A 22747-nucleotide genomic window follows, 5' to 3' on the forward strand; every position below is an offset into this window, starting at 1 on the left:
AACCTTGTAAAGATTGTATACTTAGAATATTTCACAATTATAAGTACCAATTCTCCTTTTTTTAAGAAGAAGGAAAACAAATTTGGAAAAGTTAGACGATGTCTTCTGGGTGTGATTTATCCAAGAAAGATACCAGCAAACTGTGGTCAGTAGCCCCAGACTCGAGAAGAAGCCCTGGCTGGCCTACATCAGGAGGCTGGCACACCAGAGCACACACTGTGTATGGCTTTATTGGTACATGTGTTTGAAGTTACTGGTCAATGGTTCCCTGCTTTAATGAACATTTTCATTAATCTGCTAACAGTCCAGGTCACTTCAGGTAAAAGAATTAGCTCTCAAGGTGCAATTCTGGCTGGTCCAAGGGTAAATACACGTGCTCGGGGGTGGGAGCATGAGTGTGTGCTCTGGGGCCGGTGCAGAGTTTTAGCGAGACGGGTGTGCGTGGGAGGTGTGCTTAGGCTGCAGCGGGACTGCAGGTTCTGTGATAGCAGTGAGCTCTGTCCTGTGGTTATGTGGTCCCCTGAGTCCATTGCTGGGTACGCAGCTGTGCCTACCACGAGAGCAGCAGCTCCCAGGGTCTAGCTCTGCCTGTCCCTCTGTTCAGGAGTGGGGTCATGCCACAGCTAGTGCTCTATGTGGTCAGACTAGGTTTTGGAACCACAGCCCTGCTACTCATTAGCTGTGTGATGTTGAGCCAGTTATTTAACTTCTCTCAGCTTTGTATTCTCCATTAGCAGTAAATTGGGGTGTGTATGTATGTGTGTGTCTCTCTCTCTGTGTCCTTTCTCCACTGGGTGTGACTGTTAACATTGTGAATAAGAACTGCCTAGGTTGGTATCTGGCTCATTGTAAGTGCTCAGTAAAGAGTGGTTACACAATCCATTCCTGCTGGTATTGCTGCCCTGTCTCCGCTGAGCCAGTAAGTGAAGTGGATCTTTATTATCCATCAGTGGAGAGGGTGCCTTCCTGGAGGATGGGTATGAAGACCGAACTGGCTGGGAAAATGCGCTCATGCATCTGGGCTTGCCTCTGATAGGTCTTCGGCTGGCCCTGCCACTGGCCCTGCTCTGAGCTTTTGTTTTGTTTTCCTCTTGACCCCTCAGGCCGGGTAGATAGAGTTATTTGTGTGCATGGCTGATGTTCTCAGGAGACTGTTCTGGTTTTGCTGGCTAGGGCCATGCCTGGTGGCTCATGTCTTCAGCCCCAGTTTGTAGCAAAGGGCCTGACTCTGCCCAAAGCAAGTGGATATTTGGTGAATTTGGGGAAGTCATTCATGCCCAGTAGCTGTGACATGGTATTTATTTGTGGTTTTCCTTGTAAGGCAGAGCTCGCTCTATACCAAAAAAGAAGTTAGTCACCGTGCTGCTGCCCACACTGATGTTTTAAAGCCAGGCCTCCTGGAAAGGAAGCCTGGATGAAGGTGACTGGTTCCCTGGCCAGTGGCTTTGCAGTGGTTGGGGGAGTTGGCGTGTATCCTCTCTGACAGTCACACACTTCTGGGGCCCACACATCACAAGGGCCATGGGGATGTGATGCCATCCATGAAAATCGCTGCGGTCGTGAGAGGGGCAGTGGCTTAACCCTGGCTGGGGGTGTGGTCATCTGACTGGACATGGGAAACTGAGGCCCAGAGAACTTTGGTGCCTTGTTCAGGGCCACTGAGGGAGGGAGTGATTGGCCCACATCTGACATTGTGTGTAGAGTTGGGGGCTGGCAAGGGGAAGCTGCCTGCACCCTGTAGGTCTGCCTGTCCTGGGCCAGCAAATCACTAGCCCAAGCCTTTCAGAGGCGTCTCCTGGCCTTGGGCTGAAGGCCATGCGGCTGAACATGGCCTTGGAGGTCCAGTGGGCTCATCTGTCCTGTCACAGACCTGCTTGGCCTCTTGCAGCTCTTCACACTGTCTTCCCTGCAGGCCCTGCCCCAGGCTGACCCTTGCCTGGAAGGGCTCTCTCCTGGTGACTCCCAGTCCCCTTCAGGGGAGCCTCGTTCTACCCCCACCCCGTGCTTTTCCTTCACAGCCTTTACTACCACTTTACTGTTTCTTTGCATGCCTGTCGGTGGCCCACTGCCAGGGGAGGGGAGGGGGATTCGCGGGGAGCAGGGCTCACGGGGGCAGGGGCCCAGTCTGTCCTGGCCGGTGTATCCCTAGCACCTCTCACACGCCTGGCATGTGGTGGGTGTCTGCATCCTGCTTGAGGACGGGGTGGTGAACGAGGGGCCCAGGGCCCTTCCGGAGTGGAGACTCCCTGTTGCTGTTGCTCAGGGCATGTCTTCCCTTGGCCCTGTGCAGGCGTGTGGGTGGCCCTGTCCACATCTTCCAGCTAGGGGCTGTAGTTCCTGGGGTGCTGCCTTTTCTGTTTGGCTTCCTGGGAAGGGATTTCCTTCTAATGAAGTGTTGTTCACATTTCTGACTAGAAATCTACAGCAAATACTATGCATTCATATATAAGTGCATATTTTTGTAAGCCCATGAAACTGAAATTTCATAAAATTTTCACTCTTCCGTCTAGAAAAGCTAAGTACTATTTTCTCTTCCATTGTGTTAAAAAAAAACTAATCGTGGCATTCCTTTGTGGCAAAGTGGGTTAAGGATCCAGCATTGTCACCACAGTGGCCTGGGTCACTGCTGTGGCACGGATTTGATGCCTGGCCCAGGATCTTCCACATGCTGCAGGTGCTGCCAAAAAAAAAAAAAAAAAATTCTCATCATAACCCTGAAGATTAATTTCATGACTCTAATTTTATCTCCTGGCTTGCTAATGGGTTGCCACCCACAGTTTGAGAAGCACTGCTCTGAAGGCTGCCCCTGAGTGTGTAGACTGTCCCGTCCCTACCCCAGTTACCTTCACATCTTTCTACCCGCCCCCCCCCCCCCCCCGCCTCTGTGGCACAAGTGCTCCCTTGGATAAGAGGTAGTCTCTCCCTGCTTTCAAGATGCTCACAGTCTTCAGGGGAGACGGACAGGCAGGTAAGGAGCCCTGTCACCAGGTGCCATAGGGTGCAGTTGAGGGCCAAACCCAGCATGTTGCTGCCTCCGAGGATGCACTAGGGGTGGGAGTGGGGTGGGGAGGGCAGGCTTTGCCGTGAAGATGTTTCAACCTAGGACTTGAAGTATGAGGCAGGACTTGCCAAAGGGACAGGCAAGTACAGAGACTCACCTGTGCAAAGGTATGGAAGTCAGTAGGGTTTCATGCATTCACAAGTGCATGTGCTGGGAGCTTAGGGCGCTGAGTGCAGGTGATGATCAAAGAGTCTCTGAAGAGCCCCAGGGTGAAGGGATGGGGTTGTGTCTTTGCTTTGGGCAACAGGAAACCTGTAGAGCAGTACCTGCCCAAAAATTCTACAATGAGATGTTTTTATTTTAATTTTTTTTTGAGGCAGTGCACACTTTATAAGATGTGTGTTCTGACGACTTTAGAATTGGTGGACTCGAATTACCCCTGTTAAATGTATAGGATGTTTTGGAAAGGGCCTTTCTGATGACACTTATTTCCCAGGTCATTATATCAACAGTAATCTATTTTAACTTAACACATGAAGCTCCAAACTTGAATGCCTGTTGAAGTTTGGACCATAACAAAAAGTGTTCTCCCACAGCTCATGGTTTGAAGGGCAGCGTCTTCCTGGTGAGTGGTTGTATTCATTTGCTCTGGCTGCTGTAACAAACTGCCATAAACTTGGTGGCTTAAAACAACACAAATTCATTTTCTTACGGTTCTGGAAGCCAGAAGTCCAAATCAGTCTCACTGGGCTAAAGTCCAAGTGCCAGCAGGGCCAGTTCTTCTTGGAGGTTCCATGGGAGAAAGTGTCTCTGGCCTCTTCCAGCCCCTGGTGACTGCTGGCATTCCTTGGCCTGTGGCCACATCACTCTGATCTGCCTTCCTGGTCATGCCACCTGCTCCTGTTTTATGATGACATTTCCCTCTGCCTCCCTCTTACAAAACCACTTGTGCGCCATTTAAGGCCCACTCAGATAATTCAGGATGATCTCCTCATCTCAAGATTTTAATTTAATCACATCTGCAAGTCCCTTATAGTTATTTCTGCTCTTTTTATTGTTGTTTGTTTGTTTGTTGTTTGTTTGTTTATTTATTTATTTATTTTTGTCTTTTTTTTGCTATTTCTTGGGCCGCTCCCGCGGCATATGGAGGTTCCTAGGCTAGGGGTCCAATCGGAGCTGTAGCCACCGGCCTACGCCAGAGCCACAGCAACGCGGGATCCGAGCCACGTCTGCAACCTACACCACAGCTCACGGCAACGCCGGATCCTTAACCCACTGAGCAAGGGCAGGTACCAAACCCGCAACCTCATGATTCCTAGTCGGATTCGTTAACCACTGCGCCACGACAGGAACTCCTCTTTGTTTATTTTTTAGGGCCGCACCTGCAGCATACGGAAGTTCCCAGGCCAAGTGTTGAATTGGAACTACAGCTCCTGGCCTGCATCACAATCAGAGCAACACCAGATCCAAGCCGTATCTTCAGCCTACACCACAGCTCCTGGCAACTCCAGATCCTTAACCCACTGAGCAAGGCCAGGGATGGAACCTGCATCCTCATGGATACTAGTTGGGTTCTTAACCCGCTGGGAACTCATTTCAGATAACATCGTCCTGATATCCTTGTACATATATCTCATGTCCTTGTGAAAATATATCTGAAGAATTGATTTATACAAAAGGAAACACAGCATTATCTTTATTAGGTTAGCTGTTGCCAATAAGAGCCCCCTCCCCCTTTTTTGTTTCTCTTGATGGGGCTTGTAGTCGTGTGGGATGGAGCTGATTGGCTGCCTCAGAGGTAATCTACTTCCATCTGCCCGTGTCTTCCTGCCACGGATGAAGTGGTGGTAGTGCCCAAAACCTGGCTGTGCAGGGTGTTTGTGGAGCCGTGAGCTCTGGAAGGATTTGATAGGGGCATCTCCCAGCAATTCTATCAACTTAAGTCTGGCTGATTATCGGAGTTGAAATGAATGTTAAATTAATTATTACTACTTTAGTTGGACATTTTAAACTTTTATGTGGAGAAATCAATCTGAAATCAATCTGGAAAAAAAAAACCTCTGGAAACAGGTTATCTTATTAACTATATAAATTGCTAGTATTTGTTTTTAAGAGGTTCAGGCTGAACACTGCAGCTTTGAGAGTGACATTTGGCTGCCTGGTGGTCTCTGACTTCAGATCACAGTGGCTGAGTATTTATTGAACAAAACAGCAGGCATTTAGCACAGTGCCTGGAAGGACACAGAAATTCCTCTCAAAGTTTTGTCAGATGACATTGGCTTCTTTAAAGAGCAAGCACTGTACAAGAACAGCCTCAAGGATAGCTAGGAGACCCCGCAAATTTAAACTGGCCGTGAACTCTTGAGTAGTCAGTGCAGAGGCCTCTGCTGGCCAGAGCGGATAGGTTCGAGAAGCTGGGGCTCTACTGAGCCCGTTCTTGCACTGTCACAGAATTGGATTTTGCCAGGTAAAATCTAAAGCAGGGATTGGCTGTGTAGTGTTTCAGCTTAAAGAGGCTTTTCCCTTTGAACCCGAACCCATCACCTAAGGCTTGGCAGGTGGTACCACTCCCAACCAAGGCTCAGTCCCTCAGCTGCAGGTGAGAGCCTGGCTTTTGTGCAAATGGACCTTGCGTTAGTGTGCAGGTGTGAGACCATGTCGAGGCGAAGTCTAAGTTTGTTTTCCCCAGGCATGTTCGGTTCTTCCCCACCCCCTCATTCCACCATCCTGCATCCTCCTCTTTGAGGACCAGGGCCAAATAGCACAGTTTGAAGGTTGGGCCAAAGGAGCAGGGAGAATTTAAGTCCTCAAATCGATGGTGATGGTAGTAACATGCCACCTGGGAGTGAAGGCTGCCTTGAGACCCTTGCCATAAGCAGGGCCACTGAAACTCGAGTGCAGTGGATCCCGAGGTGCCTGTACTCAGCCATTTGTATCAAAGAAACCAGCAAAAGTACTTGCAGCATTTGTGAGAGTTTCTTTTTCTCCTGAGCAGCTGTTTTAAAATAGCTTTCTCCACAGTCCTATAGTTTTTATAAAATCTGACTTTACTGTGACATTGTTTGTTGGGTTGCAGTGGGGAATTGACTGGAATCCCTTTATGCAGTTGTCTGTGGAGATGTGTAGCACAGTTGCCAGGCACTAGAGAGACTCGGGGAATAAAGAGCATGTGTAACATGCTTTATTTACCTTGTTTATTTGCCAACTCACTCTTGGTCCCAGGTAAATGGCCTGTAAGAAGACTTTTATCGGACATAAACATATAAACAAGTGTAATGGCCAGGTTTCTGGTGACTCCTTGTTAGAAACAGTTTGCAAAAGGTTGTGCAGTCTTGTATTTCAATACAGTGATGGGAACGTAAGTGTTTCGGGTAGTTTCTCTGCATTCTTCTAAATTTTTAAAGCACTTCAATGAAATTTAAATAAAGCAAAAGAAAAAAAAATCATGCTTTCCAAAACATAGAACATTGAAAAAATGACGATTTTGGGAGTTCCCGTGGTGGCGCAGTGGTTAACGAATCCGACTAGGAACCATGAGGTTGCGGGTTCGGTCCCTGCCCTTGCTCAGTGGGTTAACGATCCGGCGTTGCCGTTGCCGTGAGCTGTGGTGTAGGTTGCAGACGCGGCTCGGATCCCACGTTGCTGTGGCTCTGGTGTAGGCCGGTGGCTACAGCTCCGATTCGACCCCTAGCCTGGGAACCTCCATATGCCGCGGGAGCGGCCCAAGAAATAGCAAAAAGACCAAAAAAAAAAAAAAAAAAGAAAAATGACGATTTTACGTGAGAATGTCATTGGATTCACACTAGAGATGAAGCTACCTTTCCCCCCTCACGTTTAATCTACCTCAGGAAACACCAAATAATGCACATTTATTTTAATAAGCTTATTGGAGTATAATTTACCTATGGTAAGTTTACTTATGTTGAGTGTACAGGCTGATGGAGTTTAGAAATTATATGTAGTCATGTAAACACCTCCTTAATTATGATATAGAGAATTTCCACCAACCTACATAGATGCCGCTTTGCGGGAAGAATTTCATATAAATGGAGTCATATTCTATGTAGTCTTTTTAAAATTAAAGTGTTGTTGATTTATGATGTGGTGATTATAGTCTTTGGTATTTGTCTTCTTTCACTTAGCATAATCTTTTTGTAGAATCCTCTGTGTCGTTGAGTGTTTTCATCCCTCATTCCTTTTCTGTTGCCAAATAGTGTAGTAAGTATGGATATGGCACGAATTTGGCTATCTGTTCACCAGTGGAAGGATTTTTGGTTTATATGCAGTTTGTGGCTATTGTGACTAATGCTTGCTCTGAGTTTTCACACCCAAGTCCTATATGTAGACATGTTTTCATTTCTTTGGGGTAAATGTATGAGATTGGGATTCCCGGCCATTGAGTTAAGCAGATGCTCAGCTCTGTAAGATACGCCCTCCCCTCCTCCAGGGTGGGTGCACCGTCTGTTCCCATTAGCAGTGCTTACGGTTGGCAGTCGCTCCACCTCCTTCCCAACCCATGGCGTTGCCTGTTTTTTTGACGTTAGCCGTTGGGGTGGGTGTGGTTTGCTGTGGTGTTAAGTTGCATTTCCCTGATGATTAATAACGTTGAGTCTCATGTGCTTGCTGGCCATTTATGACTATTCAAGTCCTCCACTCGCTGTTTAATTGAGTTGTTTATTCTCCTGTTACTGAGTTGTAAGAGTTTTTTATTTTTTCTGGATATAAGCGTTTTGTAAGGTACAGGTTTTGAAAATACTTACTAAAAAAGAAAAACTTTCTAATCTTGTTAAAGTTCATTTTATCACTTTAATCTTTTATAGATTGTGCTTTTTTGTATGTTCTGTGTAGGAAACCTTTGCTTGACTCAATGTTATAAATATTTTCTCCCTTATTTTCTTCCAGACTTTTAATGATTTTAATTCTTACTCATTTATACATTTTAAGTTAATTTTTATGTGTGGCGTGAGGTGGGCGTTGAAGTTCATTCTTTCCCATATTAGATAACCATATCTAGTACTACTTTTTAAAAAGATTGTCTTTTCATCCTTGAACTTCTGGGCACCCTTGCTGAACATCAGTTAACATTGTCCCATGGCTTGTTGGTTTTTCCTTCCTTCGTTTCTTTTGTCTGTCTTCTGTTTCATTTTGGATAATTTCTGTTGCACTATCATCACATTCACAAAGCTTTCCTTCTGCAGTGTATATCATCTCCTGTTAATCCCATCTAATGTATTTTTATCATAGCTATTGTACTTTTATCTCTAGGAGTTTTTTTTTTTTAATTGAGGTATGATTGATATACAATGTTGTATTTTGGTTTCAGGTGCACAACAAAGTGATTCAGATATACATATATATTCTTTTTAGATTCTTTTCCATTGTAGGTGATTACAAGATACTGGATATAGTTCCTTGTGCTTTATCTATTTTGGCCCTTGTCGTTTATCTCTTTTGTATATAGTAGTGTGTATCTGTTAATCTCAAACTCCTAATTTATCCCTCCCCACCCTCCTTCTCCTTTGTTAACCCTAAGTTTGCTTTCTATGTCTGTGAATCTGTTTCTCTTTCATAAGTAAGTTCACATGTATGTTTCTTAGATTACACATGTAAAGTGTGGTCATATATTTGTCTTTCTCTGTCTTACTCACGTCACTTAGTATAGATAACCTCTCTGTCCATCCATGTTGCTGTAAGTGGTACTACTTCATTCTTTTTTATGGCTGAGTAATATTCCATTGTATATAAGTACAACATCTTCTTAATCCATTCCTCTGTCAGTGGACATTCAGGTTATTTCCATGTCTTGGCTATTGTGAATAGTGCTGCTGTGAACATAGGGGTGCATTATCTTTTTGAATTAGAGTTTTCAGCTTTTATGGCTACATGCCCAGGGGTGGGATTGCTGCATCATATGGTAGTTCTAAATTTAGTTTAAGGAACCTCCATAGTGTTCTCCATAGTGACTGCACCAACTTACACTCCCATAAACAGCATAAGGGGGTGTTCCCTTTTCTCTATACACTCTCTATCAGTTATCATCTGTTGACTTTTTGTTGATGGCCATTCTGACCAGTGTGAGGTGATCCTTCATTATACTTTTGATTTGCATTTCTTTAATAATTAGTGATATTCAGCATCTTTTCATGTGCCTATTGGCCATCTGTATGTCTTCTTTGAAAAATGCCTTATTTAGGTCTTCTGCCCATTTTTATTGAGTTGTTTGTTCTTTTTTAATTTTGAGCTGTATGAACTATTTGTATATTTTGGAAATTAATCTCTTGTCAGTCACATTGCTGACATATGTTCTCCCATTCTGTAGGTTGTCTTTTCATTTTTTTTTAAATATATTTTCCTTTGCTGTGCAAAAGCTTTTAAATTTAATTGGGTCTTATTCATTTACTTTTGCTTTTGTTTTTTCCATTACTCTAGGAGGTGGATCTAAAACATATTGCTGCAATTTATGTCAAAAAGTGTTCTGCCTATGTTTTCCTCTACCTCTAGAACTTTTGAGTTGGATTTTTACAAAACATCTTCCACATCTCTATTTAACATATTCAGTTTTTCTTCTAACTTCTTAAACATGGGGAAACAGTTATAATTTTTAAAGTCCTTGTCTGCTAATTTTATCATTTGTAATTTCTGAGTCTGTTTCTGTTTATTGATTTATCTCTCTTTTTTTTTTTGTCTTTTCTAGGGCCACTTCCCACGGCATATGGAGGTTCCCAGGCTAGGGGTCGAATCAGAGCTGTAGCCTCCAGCCTTTACCAGAGCAACAGCAATGTAGGATCTGAGCCAGGTCTGCGATCTACACCACAGCTCACGGCAACGCTGGATCCCCAACCCACTGAGCAAGGCCAGGGATCGAACCCGCAACCTCATGGTTCCTAGTCGGATTCGTTAACCACTGCGCCACGATGGGAACTCCTGATTTATCTCCTTATAATGGGTGTATTCTCCTGCTTCTTTGCATGCCTGGCAGTTTTTTATTGGATGCCTGATATTATGAGTTTTACCTTTCTAGGTGCTAGATTTTTTATTATTCCCACACATACATTCTCGAGCTTTGTTGGGGAATGTGGTTTAATTACTCAGAAACAGTTTGGTATTTTTGAAGTTCAATTTTTCTGTGTTTGTGTCTTTTTAGGGCCATACCTGTGGCATATGGAGGTTTCCAGGCTCGGGGTCTAATCGGAGCTATAGCCGCCGGCCTACGCCAGAGCCACAGCAGTGCCAGATCTGAGCTGCATCTGCGACCTACACCACAGCTCACAGCAATGCTGGGTCCTTAACCCACTGAGCAAGGCCAGGGATCAAACCTGTGTCCTCATGGCTGCTAGTCAGATTTGTTTCCTTTGAGCCATGACAGGAACTTCTAAGGTTCAATTTTAAGACCTTTCGGTAGTATGAGAGCAGCCTTTAGTGGTACATCAGCAACCTTTTCCTGAGTACCCTCCCTGATGCCCCATGACATGTGAGGTTTTCCAGTCTGGCTGGTGGGACTGGATGCTGTTCCTGGCCATGGGAGACTCAGGGATGCTTCTCTTTGGGTGCTCTCACCCCATCTCGGGTCGCCTTCTTACAGGTCAGCTTGGTACTCAGCTGGGCACGTGGGGAGCCCTCTGCCATCTCAGCAGCTCTCTTTGCCGTGTTCTCTCTGTCCTGTGAGCGCCAGCTGCCCGGGGGGGTCGCAGCTCTGCCTTATCTGTTCACGAGAGGGCTCTGCCTGCCTTCCCTTTGCCTGCACCATAGCCTGGAAAGGCTCCAGGCAGTCAGTGGAGGCAGGGCGGGCTCACCCTGTTTGTTTTCCCTCTCTCAGGGTCACTGCCCTGTGCCGCCTGATGTCCAGTATCGGGAATGTCCTTGTTTCCTATATTTTGTTCAAGTTTGTAGTTGTTTGACATGACTGTAAACCCTGTCCCTGTTAGTCCAGCTTCACTGGAAGTAGAAACCTCAACCTAGTTTTTAAACGTTTTAATGAAATAATTTTAGCACGCAGGCACGTATAGAATGTAGTAAATTGATTCCCTGGGTAGCCTTACCCAGCTATATAATTTTGCCGTAATTCTGCTGTACTTTTAAAAACACAAATTAAAATATTATAGACAAAGTTCAAATCCTCTTTCATCTCTGTGACCCCACTTTTTTCTTGCCCTTCTCAGAGGTAACCAGTATTCTGCAGTTGATAGTTACCATTCTTGTGTGGATTTTTAATAGTTTTACTACATATGTATGTATCTGTAAATAGTATCTATTAGTATTATCTTGAATATTTAAAACAATATAATGTTCTTCCATGTCATTCTTCACTTTTCTTTCTTTTTCTCATTCAGCATTTAAAAAATATTTGTCCATGGAGTTCCCATCATGGCACAGCAGAAACGAATCCAACTAGGAACCATGAGGTTGCGGGTTCGATCCCTGGCCTTGCTCAGTGGGTTGAGGATCCGGTGTTGTCGTGAGCTGTGGTGTAGGTTGCAGACACAGCTCGGATCCCGTGTTGCTGTGGCTGTGGTGTAGGCCGGTGGCTACAGCTCCGATTAGACACCTAGCCTCCATATGCCGCAGGACCGGCCCAAGAAATGGCAAAAAAGACAAAAAAAAAAAAGAAAAAGAAATAAAAAATATTTGTCCATATGATCCATGTAGCTTTAGCTAGAATGTTCCATAAAAACAAGATTGTTTGTTCACTGGTATATTCCAAACACCTAAATAGTGCCTGGCACATAGTAGGCACAAATGCTTGTTAAATGAGTGAATTCACTTTAAGAGATGTACAGTATTTGTATGAATATGCTACAGTTTATTTATCTATTCTGTCAGTGGATGTTGAGGTTGTTGGGGTTGCTGATATGAACAGTGCTGCCATGAATGTTCTTGTTTGTATCTCCTTGTGCACATGTCCAAGAGTTTAAGAAATACTGGGTTCCTGAGTCTTAGGGTAAAAAGCTTTTTGACTTTTTAATTTTATTATATTTTTTGTCTTTTGTCCTTTTAAGGCCACACCCTCGGCATATGGAGGTTCCCAGGCTAGGGGTCTAATCGGAGCTGTTGCTGCTGGACTATAGCAATGCCCACAGCAATGCCAGATCCTTAACCTACTGGGCAAGGCCAGGGGTCAAACCCACAACCTCATGGTTCCTAGTCGGATTCGTTAACCACTGAGCCATGACGGTAACTCTGTATTTATTTTATTATTATTTTTTTTTTTTTTTGCTTTTTAGGGCCACACATGCTGCATATGGAGGTTCCCAGGCTCAGGGTCCAATCAGAGCGATAGCCGTTGGCCTATACCACAGTCACAGCAACTTGGGATCCAAGCCACGTCTGCAACCTACACCATAGCTCCCAGCAACTCTGGATCCTTAACCCTCTGAGCGAGGCCAGGGATCAAACCCGCAACCTCATGGTTCCTAGTCGGATTCGTTTCCAATGCGCCACAGTGGGAACTCCACTTTTCAACTTTAGCTGGGTGTTGCTGAATTGCCCTCCATGGTAATAGTTCTGACGTATACTCATACCAGCAGTGTATGAGGGTTTTCGGGAGTTCCCCTCATGGCTCAGTGGAAACGAACCTGACTAGCATCCATGAGGACGCAGATTCGATCCCTGGCCTCCCTTAGTGGGTAAAGGATCCATGAGCTGTGATGTAGACATGGCTCGGATTCCAAGTTTCTGTGGCTGTGTGGTAGGCTGGTGGCTACAGCTCCGATTCAACCCCTAGCCTGGGAAGCTCCATATGTCGTGGGTGTGGCCCTAAGAAGACTGGGAGAAAAAAAAGGGGGGGGGGTTCTGATTGCTCCAAACCCTTGCCAACATTGGATATTAGATTTTAGTTTTTGTCAGCTGTATGAATGTGACATTACATTTTGCTGTACCATTTTTAAAGAGATAAAACATTTCATTTTTCCCAATAGAAATTCAATGTCTTCTTTTCGTCCTGGAAGAGGGAATAATGACAGTCGGAAGAGTGTGTTTTATACCAATGAAGAGTGGGAGCTTTTAGAGCCAAGCCCTAAGGACCTGGAGGAGTCCATGGTACAGGAGGAAAGGAAGAAGCCGATCGCCGAAGGGAACAAAGGTATCCATGTGGTTCCTGTTGTCTGTCATTCTCTCCGCCCCCATCTGTAATCCTCCGGTGATGTGAGAGGCCCTTTAGTAGCAGGTAATCGCTAGGAGTGTGGGGCCCATTAGGAGCTGTGTCCTCTTTGTGGCGGATAAAACACACAGGCTTGAAAATTAAATGTCACAAGAAATAAATAACTGTCTAGTCCTGTGGTTCTGAAACTTTTTCAGGAGATAGTGATCCAGAAGTCCACTCTTTATAGAAATACTGATTTAAAAAAAAAGAAGAAACTTTTTTAGAAAGTTATTCATGCACACAAAAGTAGACTACGTAGTGTCCTTTTCCACAGTTTCGAACTGATGGCCTCTCTTATTTCCTCTGTACTCTGAGCTCCCGGCCCTCCCAGCACCCACCACCAGCTGGATTATTTAAAAGTAAATTCTAGATATTAATTCATTGCATCTGTAGACATTTTAGTACGTATCTCTCAGGGATGACTCTTTAAAAAGAATCAAGAAGTTCTCGTTGTGGCTCAGCCAGTTGAGGACCCCAACATTGTCTCTGTGAGGATGTGGGTTTCATTCCCTGGCCTCGCTCCATGGGTTAAGGATCCAGCGCTGCCACCATCTGCGGCATAGGTGTGGATGTGGCTTAGATCCGGTGTTTCTGTGGCTATGGTGTAGGCCAGCAGCTGCAGCTCCACTTTGACCTCTAGCCCAGGAACTTCCGTAGGCTGTAGGTGAGGCTGTGAAAAGAAAAAAATCATAACCGCAGCTTCATAATTATACCTAAAGACAGTTACAGTAAATCCTTCTTGTATACTTCCCTGGTTGTTCTGCTTGCAGTCGGCCTGTGCAAATGAAGTGCTACCAAGGCCCCCCAGTGTGTTTAGCTGCTTGTCTTCTTAGATCTCTTTGAGTCTGCACAGCTGCTGGTTTTGTCTTCCGTTCCCCTTGCTGTACTTGTTGAAGGACAGGGTCCTCACGCCCAGGAACGTCAGGATTTTGCTAATGGTACTCCCTTGAGGCCCTGTCACATGCTCCTCTGTTCCTGTATTTTCTGTGCACTGGTCGCTAGAGCAGAGGCCTCCCAGGTTCAGGGTTGACTTTTAATTATGATAAAAATGTTTTGCTGGGAAGGGGGGTTGGGGGTGCTACTTATTTCCTGTTGCATCACATCTGGAACCACATCATGTTGTTTCCCCTTTTTTGTGATATTAAGGTTGGTCAGGATTTAGGGTGTCAGCGTGACCCCATTCCTATGTTTCTTCATCAGCCTTTTGCCTAATGTATCAAGCAGCCCCTCATGATCCTACATGTATCGATCCACTGAGGAAATGTGGATGTTTTCAATGTAAAATAACAATAAATACTTTTGAGTCTCTGCCTTATGCTTGATTCTAGCATGAGCTGGCAGGAATAGAAGGCAGGCTTTCAGGAGATTTTTACTGAGAGCAAGTATTTACTAAAGGAAATATGTTTTCTGTCCCCTAAGAAAGGACCACCATGGCTTGCTTCAATGGGGACTTGACTCGTGAGCCACAAGATGGTAACATGGAACCCTGTGGCCCAGTGTGGTGTGGTGGAGATGTGGCCAAGCCTTGTGACCCAGTGCACGGCCCAGCCACTGGGGACACCCAGGAGAGGGGCTCCTTGTGAACTGGGAATACCTCCTGGAGGAACAAGGATTTGGGCTGGAGGATTGGATTGCTGAAGATGACTGTGTTGGCTCTGACTTCCCGCAGAGATTCTAGGAATGAAATGGAAGGGGCGTGGGAGCAAGACTGGGAAGGAAGTCCGTCAGGCTCAGTGACTCAGCAGCTTGGCAGACACTCCCGGCAGCCTGGAGAGGAGCTCCTGCTGGAGCAGCCTTCCCAGCCGCTGTCCAGCCCCTGATGCCTTTGGGGGAGCCTATGGAGGACACATGAGTCCCTGTGTTTTATTTATTTATATATTTGTTTTTGCCTTTTCTAGGGCCTCTCCCGAGGCATGTGGCGGTTCCCAGGCTAGGGGTCTAACAGAGCTGTAGCCTCCCGCCTACACCAGAGCCAGCAACTCGGGATCCGAGCCGTGTCTGCAGCCTACACCACAGCTCACGGCAATGCCAGATCCCCAACCCCCTGAGCAAGGCCAGGGATCGAACCCGCAACCTCATGGTTCCTAGTCAGATTTGTTAACCACTGAACCACGATGGGAACTCCGAGTCCCTGGGTTTCAATCTTACTGATTCGTGGATATTTCCTAATGGCTCCAGTTATCAGCCCACCAGCATCTTGCCCATGTTATTCATGAGACGTAAGCTATTCTTCCTTGTCTTTCCCCCCCATTTTAAGGTAAATTTTAAATCAAAGTATTAAAAAGTAACATACAGAAAAGCCCCACATCAAAAATGCCTAATAGGTCAATGGATTTTTACAAAGTGAACATATCCTTGTAGCCATCATTTAACGTGAAGGAAGAGGACAGTATCAGGAGCCAGCCCGGTCCCCAAGTCTCTGCCAGTCACTACCTCGGACCCTATGCCCCTGCCCCCGGCCCCAGAACCACTGTCCTGACTCCTAACATCATAGATTGTTTAGCCTGTTTCTTAAATTTATGTAAATGAAATCTATGTAGTATGTACTCTTTTGTAACTCTTTATTTTTTTGAATATATATTTGAATCCATTTACACTGAAATTAATTTGGATCCCTCAATATTTTTAAATACTCATTTTTAAGGAAGAGAGAAAATGTGTTTACATTTAAGAACACATAAATGGTGGGGGAGGGGGGATTTTTTTCTCCTAACGACAGACTAGCAAAAAATAAGAAGCCAAGGATCCCTAGTATGTCTCTAAGCCCTACCCTCGAACTTTGTAGATGGGCCCTGTCCTCACTGAGGTGCCTGGGGAGGGAGGGACACCGTGTCTTCAGGATGCTGTAGGGACTTGCTGCACCCATGTTCACCCTTTCCCTGTGTCTCTGTGCTCTTTGGTCCTGCAAGTACCTGAAATAGGGAAATGGTGATGTGAACATATGGGCTTAGCCCTGATCTTTAGCAAATAAACCTAACATTCAAGACTCTTGAAAGACGTATAGTTTTGTCATCAGTTCCTCATTAATGCCCACGTACAGGCTGCCTTTGCTTTTTTTTTTTTTTTTAAGGTCCTCACCTGAGATTTATGGAGGTTCCCAGGCTAAGGGTCGAATCAGAGCTGCCGGCATACACCACAACCACGGCAACGCCAGATCCAAGCTGTGTCTGTGACCTACACCACAGCTCATGGCAACGCTGGATCCTTAACCCACTGAGTGAGGCCAGGGATCAGACCCGCATCTTCCTGGTTACTAGTTGGGTACGTTTCCACTGCGCCACAACAGGAGCTCCCAGTCAGCCCGTTCATGGGTCTTAACTGAGCAGTCAGATAGGGAACGCTTTCTTTAAAGTGATCATGTGAAGGATCCAGTGAGGGAACCATCTTCGATTTTACGCTGGGTTATTATCCAGAACGAGGCCCAAGCAGAAAGTGATGAATGTAGAACTCCGTGGAGGGTGATAGGTGAGACTCGAATGTCATTTTACTGGAATTTCCGCAAGACGATTTGGCCTTGTCTTAAAAACTTTTTGTTTTTGTGTAGGAGTAACGGGCTCAGGATTTCCCTTTGATTTTGGACGTATTCCCTACAAAGGAAGGCGCCCTTTGAAAGACATGATTGGATCATACAAAAATCGTCACAGCAGTGTTGACCCTTCAACTGAGGGGACATGGGGCAGTGGTGGTGCCAACAAGTTGGCCTCCGAGATGCAGCTGCAGGTCCAGAACCAGCAGGAAGAGCTGGAGAGGTTAAGGAAAGATTTGTCCAGTCAGAAGGTAATTATTCTTCCTCACGTTCTATCTCATCTCACATCAGCAGACCAGGGATCAGAGGAGCAAAGCCTGGCTTTCTAGTTTCTCTGACTCTGTTATTTTCCAGAAGGCGCTTTTCCCCCAAGAGTTGTATGTTGCCATGGCCGCCATCCTAGGCACTGCTGCTCTGCTTGATCGTTTGTTCAGAGACATTTGAATTTCTGAGGAGAACGAAGACCCAGGGTGGGTGGTGTCTGCACCTCGCCCACTCCTTCTCTGTCTTCGTATCTCTGAGCATAGCTTCAACCCAAGGTCCATGAACACTTGTTAAAACAGTTTCCACATCCTGTGAAACAACAGTTTCCGTCTAAGCTAATCACACCTAATTATACTTAATTCCTCAGCAGGTCCATGAATTTAGATTTTTAATATGGATGAACATTTACTGGGAACCATTGCTAAGTACAGTCTGCCTGTCCACTCTGTCCTATTTTCTATTATTGTTCTCTACAGACAGGCTTTATAGAATAAATGTTTTTCATTCTCTATTTTTAAGGTCCTTCAAGGGGAAGTTGGGTATTAAAATGTTTCCAGTAGAGTGTCTGGGTTTGCTCAGATTCCGATGGCCACTCCATGTAGAGTTGTCATGGCTTATGCTCCCTTCTTGTCCCGCTCCTCACTCCGTCCTCCTCACTCTGTCCTCCATACTCCGTCCCCCTCACTCTGTCCCCCTCACTCCGTCCTCCATACTCCGTCCTCCTCACTCCAACCCCTCACTCCATCCCCGTCACTCCGTCCTCCTCACTCCGTCCTCCTCTCCATCCCCGTCACTCCGTCCCCCTCACTCCATCCCCCTCACTCCGTCCTCCTCACTCCATCCCCGTCACTCCGTCCCCCTCACTCCCTCCTCCTCACTCCGTCCCCCTCACTCTGTCCCCCTCACTCCGTCCTCCTCACTCCGTCCCCCTCACTCCCTCCTCCTCACTCCGTCCCCCTCACTCCCTCCTCCTCACTCCGTCCCCCTCACTCCGTCCTCCATACTCCGTCCTCCTCACTCCATCCCCTCACTCCATCCCTGTCACTCCGTCCTCCTCACTCCGTCCTCCATACTCCATCCTCCTCACTCCATCCCCGTCACTCCGTCCCCCTCACTCCCTTCTCCTCACTCCGTCCCCCTCACTCCGTCCTCCTCACTCCCTTCTCCATACTCTGTCCTCCTTACACCGTCCCCCTCACTCACTTCTCCTCACTCCGTCCTCCATACTCTGTCCCCCTCACTCCATCCCCGTCACTCTGTTCCCCTCACTCTGTCCTCCATACTCTGTCCTCCTCGCTCCCTTCTCCTCACTCCCTCCTCCTCTGGCTCCAGGAGCTTGTGCGGCTGCTGCAGCAGACGGTGAGGTCCTCCCAGTATGACAAGTACTTCACGAGCAGCCGCTTCTGCGAGGGGGTCCCGCAGGACACGCTGGGGCTTCTGCACCAGAAGGACGACCAGATCCTGGGCCTCAGCAGCCAACTGGAGAGGTTCACCCTGGACAAGGAGAGCCTTCAGCAGGAAGTGAAGACACTGAAGAGCAAAGTGGGCGAGCTGAGCGAGCAGCTGGGGATGCTGATGGAGACCATCCAGGCCAAGGACGAGGTCATCATGAAGCTCTCCCGGCAGCTCAGCGAGTGTGAGGGCAGCGTGTCTTCTCCCACGTCCACGCCCAGCTCTCCCATGGCCGCCCCCTCCAGCCGGGACCAGCTGGAGCTGGACAAGCTGAAAGTAAGAGCAGGGCGTGGGCTCCCATTATCGGGGCAAGAAATCCAGCCGCCTGTCCGTTGATGTCACTCCAGAGCCGCTGGCCTCAATGAGCTCATCTGGCATGACAGCAAAGCAGCTGCGCCTCCCCCCACCCCAAAACAAGTGTCTCAGGATTTACAGTCAGATAATTATTAGTTTTCTAAGAAGCTTACTTGGAAAATGAAAGTCTCAGTCCACCCGTGTTGTCATAGGTCAGACCAGTTTCCGATCTTTCCCCTCCCTGCTTTCAGGCAGCTGAGACTTCTCTTTCTATTCATACCCCCTCAGAACGCCATTATTCGGTGTAACCTACAGAGGCAGTGTCTTGTCCCCTCTGTGCATAGATGTACACGCCGACATCAGGGGCACAGCCTGCCTCAGGACCTGACGGAGGCCGGGTGAGGGAGCACGCTCCCCACAGCTAAGTGTGGGCTCAGGTGCGGAAGCAAAACCTGGGCAGAGAGCCTGCTCAGAGCCAGTGCACCCCCCCCCTCCCCCGCACCGAAGCCAGGAGGGTCCTGCCACTCAGAAGGGAGGGCAGAGCTCTCTTCCCAGTGTCCCTCTCTGGTCTGGCCCTGGGAATGGGAGGCTGGTTCCTGAGCAGAGGGGACTCTCCCAGTCAGACCTGGGGTGGTGGCCAGCTGGCGAGGTGGGAAGAGCACACAGCATTAGTGGGAGGCAGGGGTAGTCTCACTGGGCCTGCAAGGAAGCTGCTGGTTCCTGGGGAGAGCTGAATGGTAGTCAGGCCACAGAGAGGGTCCCCAAAGTTTTGCTGCCACCTGTTCTTTTTTTTTATTCTCTGGGGCCACAGCTGTGGCATATAGAGGTTCCCAGGCTAGGGGCCTAATCAGAGCTACAGTTGCCAGCCTGCGCCATAGCCACAGCAATGCAGGGTATGAGCCGTGTCTGCCACCTACACCACAGCTCACCGCAATGCCAGATCCTTAACCCACTGATGGAAGCTAGGGATCAAACCTGCACAGTCATGGATACTAGTTGGTTTTTAACCTGCTGAACCTCAGCGAGAACTCCACACCAGTTCTCCATTTGGAAAAGCTTAAGATGGAGAATCGTCTGCAGGACATGAGGCATTGGTTATAGTGCACTTGACCCCAGCTGACCCCAGACAGGGCTGTAGCTGTGATCCCACCTGGAGCCCCAAAGTCTCTCTCACCTGGCTCCCCTCTTTTTACAAATGGTGTGGCACCAAGGATGTTTTGTCCCCAGATGCAGTTTGTCCTTGAAAGGCGAAGATTTGCCACCATTGAGGTTGTTCCTGAGGCTTTGCTTCAGGCCTAGCAGTAGCTACCACACAGTGTCAGTGGATTGGATAACATGCCTGGGCCTTAGGGGCAAATCCAAACTGAAAGTTAAAACACTGGAACGGTGACGACTTGATTGGAATGTGTATGTGGTCTCCTGTAGTGACCGCTTCTCAGTAGCCACACCCAGTAGGTGTGAGGAGAGAAGGATTTATTGGTGAGAAAAACCAAAAGGGCGGAGTTCCCGTCGTGGCTCAATGGTTAACAAACCTGAGTAGTGTCCATGAGGATGTAGGTTCCGTCTCTGGCCTCGCTCAGTGGGTTAAGGATCCGGTGTTACCATGAGCTATGATGTAGGTTGCAGACGGGGCTCAGATCCCGCATGGCTGTGGCTGTGGTGTAGGCCAGCAGCTGCAGCTCAGATTCAACCCCTAGCCTGGGAACCTCCATATACTGTGGGTGCGGCCCTAAAAAGACAGAAAAAAAAAAAAAAAAAGAAGAAGAAGAAGAACCAAAAGGCACCACCAAAACCCTCAATTTCATATTTAAAAAATTTTATCTACTATGAAAATAGCCCTGTTTAAAAAAAAAAAGGTCTCGGTTGTGTTGCCAGTAAAAGTCGGTTTTGCTCACGTACACAACCTAGAGTATCCCTGACCCTAAATACACATCCCATCGGTAATACATATTTTATGACCCGTTACTTAATGTCAACTGAATTTTGTATTTTGCGAGCGTGTTTACTTTTGTGGTGTTTAGAGAATAACACCAGGGCGTTTGGTTTCCAGGTCACATCGAGCAGTGCTGGGCTGTGGGGCATGCGCGGGGAGCTCATTTTCCTGGGGAGCTGACCAGGGTGTGTGGGGGCATGTGTGGCTTTGTTGTTGTGGCGCTGCACAACTCCTTTTGGAAACAGCTGACAGAGTTTATCAGAATTGGACTCCCCCCCTCCCTTTTTTTTGCAGCATAGCAGGTGAAATTTTTTCCCCCAGTATTTCTCAATATATAAATCCCCTGGGTCCAGAGTGCCACAGCAGTCAGGTTAAGTGGCGACACAGCTTAAGGAGAGGCAAAATGGTTGTTAAGGGAACTCCCTGTGGCCTGTGCATTCTGAGTGATCCTGTCCGGCTTGGCAACCTCATGTTTTCTGACATTGCTCTGCCTAGGTCGGTTATTGCCAGGGCATCCCCTGTACCATGCAGAAGACTGTCACATCCATGCCTCTACTGCGGTGGCACTGCAAGAACTGCAGTGAAGGAGCTTATTGTCCTTCAGTTCTATATACTGCGTAGTTTCCACATTGATTTCTAACCTGGACCCCAGATTTAAAATGTCTAGGTGGGGTGTGACTGGGTCACTTTGCTATACAGCAGAAATTGACAGAACATTGTAATTCAACTGTAATGGAAAAAATAAAAATCTCACAGAAAAATGAAGAATAAAAAATAAATAATAAAAACAAAATAAAAATAAAAAATAAAAAAATAAAATGTCTAGGTGGGGAAAAATTTTGTTTTGGGGGAAGCTATCTTTTTTTTTTTTTTTCAATTGCTACTGTTAACATCCACTTTCTTGCTTTGTAGTCAGTGTGTGTATGTGGCCTGAAAAAATTTCTGCTTTTTGGAATATGCTAACATTTCTTCTTTGGTCTAATACAGGGTCTCTTTCTGTTCCTGTAGTATTTGGAAGCAGAAGCAAATATTGGTCTTAAAGGGCTTTTACCACCCTAATGATTTTTTTGGGGGGGAGTGTCGAGGCATATGGAAGTTCCCAGGCTAAGGGGTCAGCTTGGAGCTGTAACTGCCAGCTTATGCCACTGCTGCAGCAATGCCAGATCCAAGCTGCATCTGCAACCTGCACCACAGCTCACAGCAACGCTGGATCCTTAACTCACTGAGCGAGGCCAAGGATTGAACCTGTGTCCTCATGAATACTAGTCAGATTTGTTTCCCTGGAGCCAGGACAGGAACTCCCAAGTGTAATTCTTTAGTTAAGGGCATTGTATATATGTGTAGCCATTTCTACATAAACTGGATAAGTAAAAAATGAAAATTTACAGAAAATTTGTTCAATTTGTTTAGTTAAAAAATGAATATAAGGTACTGCCTTTTGTACCAGCTCAGTGAATGTGGATAAAAAAAATATTTGCATAGATGTAGGATATAAGTCCTACTCATTTCCCCTGAGGTAATTTGAAAATAATCGCCACCACTAGAAAAATTTATTTCCTCATCTCCTTCGTTACAACAGGAGTTCCTGCCTTCCTTCTACTGCCAAGGGTGGCCACAGAGTTTAATCAGAAAATGCGTGATAATCAGCTTTCAGTTCCTTAGAGCTTGTTTTAGCTTAGCAGGGCTATTTGATTGGTGAAGCAGCAAAATATTAATTATCTAGAATGATTAGTCAACATTCAACCAACATGAATTGATGGAATTTTTTTTTCAACAGGATAATCTGCAGGGGTACAAAACCCAAAATAAATTTCTAAATAAGGAAATTTTAGAACTCTCAGCTCTACGGAGAAATGCAGAAAGAAGAGAGAGGGATTTGATGGCAAAGGTGGGTCCAGATGGATATATTCTGTTATCTGGTGGGAGGTACGATTCAGGAACCATACGAGAATGGACATGCTTTAAAATCAGTTCGACTCCCATGCTTGCAGGGATGTGGTTACTGATGCCAAAGTATATTTAAAATATATATAGTGCATAGGGCTGTGTTTCGTCTCCCTTGTCTGTGATAAAGACAGACAGAAATGCCCTGAAATGCGGCCTTTATTCACACGTACAATGCAGTTTACAGGAAAAACA

The 22747-nt window shown here is 46.4% G+C and overlaps 1 protein-coding gene across 3 annotated transcripts in view; it reads left to right on the forward strand.

Annotated features, from left to right (window-relative positions):
* The window catches only part of TBC1D2B (TBC1 domain family member 2B), a 94031-nt gene that overhangs the window by 44024 nt on the left and 27260 nt on the right, over window positions 1–22747 (forward strand). For all 3 annotated transcript variants that reach the window (XR_007137035.1, XR_007137036.1, XM_047796076.1), the window contains exons 4-7: window positions 12916–13079; window positions 16684–16916; window positions 18262–18657; window positions 22386–22496. Coding sequence is in view for 1 of the 3 variants with exons in the window: in XM_047796076.1 (XP_047652032.1) it covers window positions 12916–13079; window positions 16684–16916; window positions 18262–18657; window positions 22386–22496 (904 nt within the window). In the remaining 2 variants the exon portion in view is untranslated. The remainder of the gene's footprint in view (window positions 1–12915; window positions 13080–16683; window positions 16917–18261; window positions 18658–22385; window positions 22497–22747) is intronic.

This window comes from Phacochoerus africanus, chromosome 9, assembly GCF_016906955.1.
Source record: "Phacochoerus africanus isolate WHEZ1 chromosome 9, ROS_Pafr_v1, whole genome shotgun sequence".
Lineage (NCBI taxonomy): Eukaryota > Metazoa > Chordata > Mammalia > Artiodactyla > Suidae > Phacochoerus > Phacochoerus africanus.